General features: G+C 46.7%; 1 protein-coding gene across 1 annotated transcript; it reads left to right on the forward strand.

Moving 5' to 3' along the window:
- The first annotated feature begins 305 nt into the window (after positions 1 to 305).
- Positions 306 to 1,265, forward strand: LOC112125794 (olfactory receptor 11A1-like). The gene has a single exon (XM_024224173.1). It carries the CDS (start codon positions 306 to 308, stop codon positions 1,263 to 1,265), a length of 960 nt encoding a protein of 319 aa, XP_024079941.1.
- The last annotated feature ends 876 nt before the right edge of the window (positions 1,266 to 2,141 follow it).

The raw sequence follows: 2,141 nt of genomic DNA on the forward strand, positions 1-2,141 counted from the left end.
CACGTTTTTGTACTGCTGTACCTAAGCCCCATTACCTCAATATTTGAGTGTTTGGTGCCATCTGTCAAGTTACTACACGTGTTTCCAGAGAGATTAACATTTTGTTGAACCTGCAGCCTGCTCAGATATGAAATCTGCCCCAGGGATCACGAGATGGCATTTACCCTCCCCTGGCCTCCATTCTCCACTCACCCATTGTTCCAGTAGCCAGCAGAGGGGGACAATGAAAACAGTGCTGAGGTTTTATTGAGTGAATGCTCTTCATTTAGGTGGCAGAGTTCATTTCTTTCCCATAGACAAGCCCCATGGCGAACACAGAACTGGGAAATGGAACGTCTATCACGGAATTCATCCTCCTTGGATTCGGGGATCTCCCAGAACTGCAGATCCTTCTCTTCCTGCTGTTCCTAGTGATCTACATCATGACTGTGGCCGGGAACGTCCTCATCATTGTGCTAGTCGTGGCTGATCGGCACCTTCACACCCCCATGTACTTCTTCCTGGGGAACTTGTCCTGCTTGGAGACCTGCTACACCTCCACCATCCTGCCAAGGGTGTTGACTGGTCTCCTGACTGTGGACAGGACTATTTCATTTACTGGCTGCCTCACACAATATTATTTCTTTGGTTCTCTGGTTGCTACAGAATGCCTTCTCCTGTCGGTGATGTCTTATGATCGATATTTAGCCATATGCAATCCACTGCACTATGCAGCCCGTATGAGTGACAGGTCTTACCTGCAGCTCGCAGGTGGCTCTTGGATAGGTGGCTTCCTAGGTAATAGCATAACAACATTGTCAATATCACAGTTAACATTCTGTGGCCCCAATAGTATTGACCATTTTTTGTGTGATCTCATCCCCCTTGTAAAACTCTCCTGCAATGACCCTCACCTGATGGAAACATTGGCTTTCATACTCATCTTGCTTTTCTCACTGGTCCCATTCCTGCTTACACTGATGTCCTACTTCTGTATCATCACCATCATCCTGAGAATCCCGTCCACCACTGGGAGACAAAAGGCCTTTTCCACCTGTTCCTCCCACCTCATCGTGGTGAGCATTTATTATGCAACTCTGGTGATTGTCTATATGTTCCCAACCACTGACATCCTGAGCGACTTCAAGAAAGTTCTGTCTGTTGTCTACACAGTCCTGACTCCCCTGGTCAATCCCCTCATCTACAGCCTGAGAAACAAAGACGTCCAGGAGGCCCTGAGGAAAGCTTGTAGAAAATTCATGTTTGGACCAATATCCTTGGATTAAAATAGATATAACATGGCCTGGGGTAGAGCCTGAAGTGAAGCCTGCTGTAGTCCCAGGTCGTGTTTCCCTGAGCCCCACTGGGCTTTGTGTCCTTGTCTTACACAGTGTCTCTCAACTTTCCAGACTACTGTACCCCTTTCAGGAGTCTGATTTGTCTTGAGTATCTCCAAGTTTCACCTCGCTTAAAAACTATTTGCTTACAAAATCTGACATAAAAATACAAAACTGTCATAGTGCACTACTACTGAAAAATTGCTGACTTTCTCATTTTTACCATATAATTATGAAATAAATAAATGAAAATACAAATATTGTTCTTACATTTCTGTGTATAGTCTATAGAGCAGTATACACACGTCATTGCCTGTATGAAATTTTAGTTTGTACTGATTTTGCTTGTGCTTTTTATGTAACCTGTTGTAAATCTAGGCAAATCTGTAGATGAGTTGATGTGCCCCCGGGAAGACCTTTGAGTACCCCCAGGCTATGCATACCCCTGGCTGAGAACCACGGCTCTTAGAGTCACAACCCTGGGACAAAGTGGAGATGGAGAGATGTCTTAAAACCTGGGACCCCAGTCTTTTTAGGGCCTTGTAGCTGGGCAGTTACCCCGCTCTAGAGAGAAAAGACTAGGCTGATTGGGGAAGCAGCCACAGCTGGGGCCATGCCCCAATCAGGCCACAGCTTCCCCTATAAAAGGGCTGTGAGCCAGGAGTTAAGTCAGTCTTTCTCTAGCTGTGGAGAGAGAAGGACCTGACTGCCTGGGAGAAAAGGCTACCTGAACTGGAGGAGTGCTGGGGAATAGGGCAAGGGAGCTGGGGAGCTCCAGCCTGGTAAACCCCCAAGCTGCACGCCTTATGCAAGGCCTAAAGAAAG

The sequence above is a fragment of the Terrapene carolina genome, unplaced genomic scaffold, assembly GCF_002925995.2.
Source record: "Terrapene carolina triunguis isolate 2854851 unplaced genomic scaffold, T_m_triunguis-2.0 Scaffold29359, whole genome shotgun sequence".
In the NCBI taxonomy this organism is placed as follows: Eukaryota; Metazoa; Chordata; order Testudines; family Emydidae; genus Terrapene; species Terrapene triunguis.

Coding starts and splice junctions, on each gene's coding strand:
- LOC112125794 (XM_024224173.1), top strand. CDS start 306: ATGGCGAACACAGAACTGGGAAATGGAACGTCTATCACGGAATTCATC.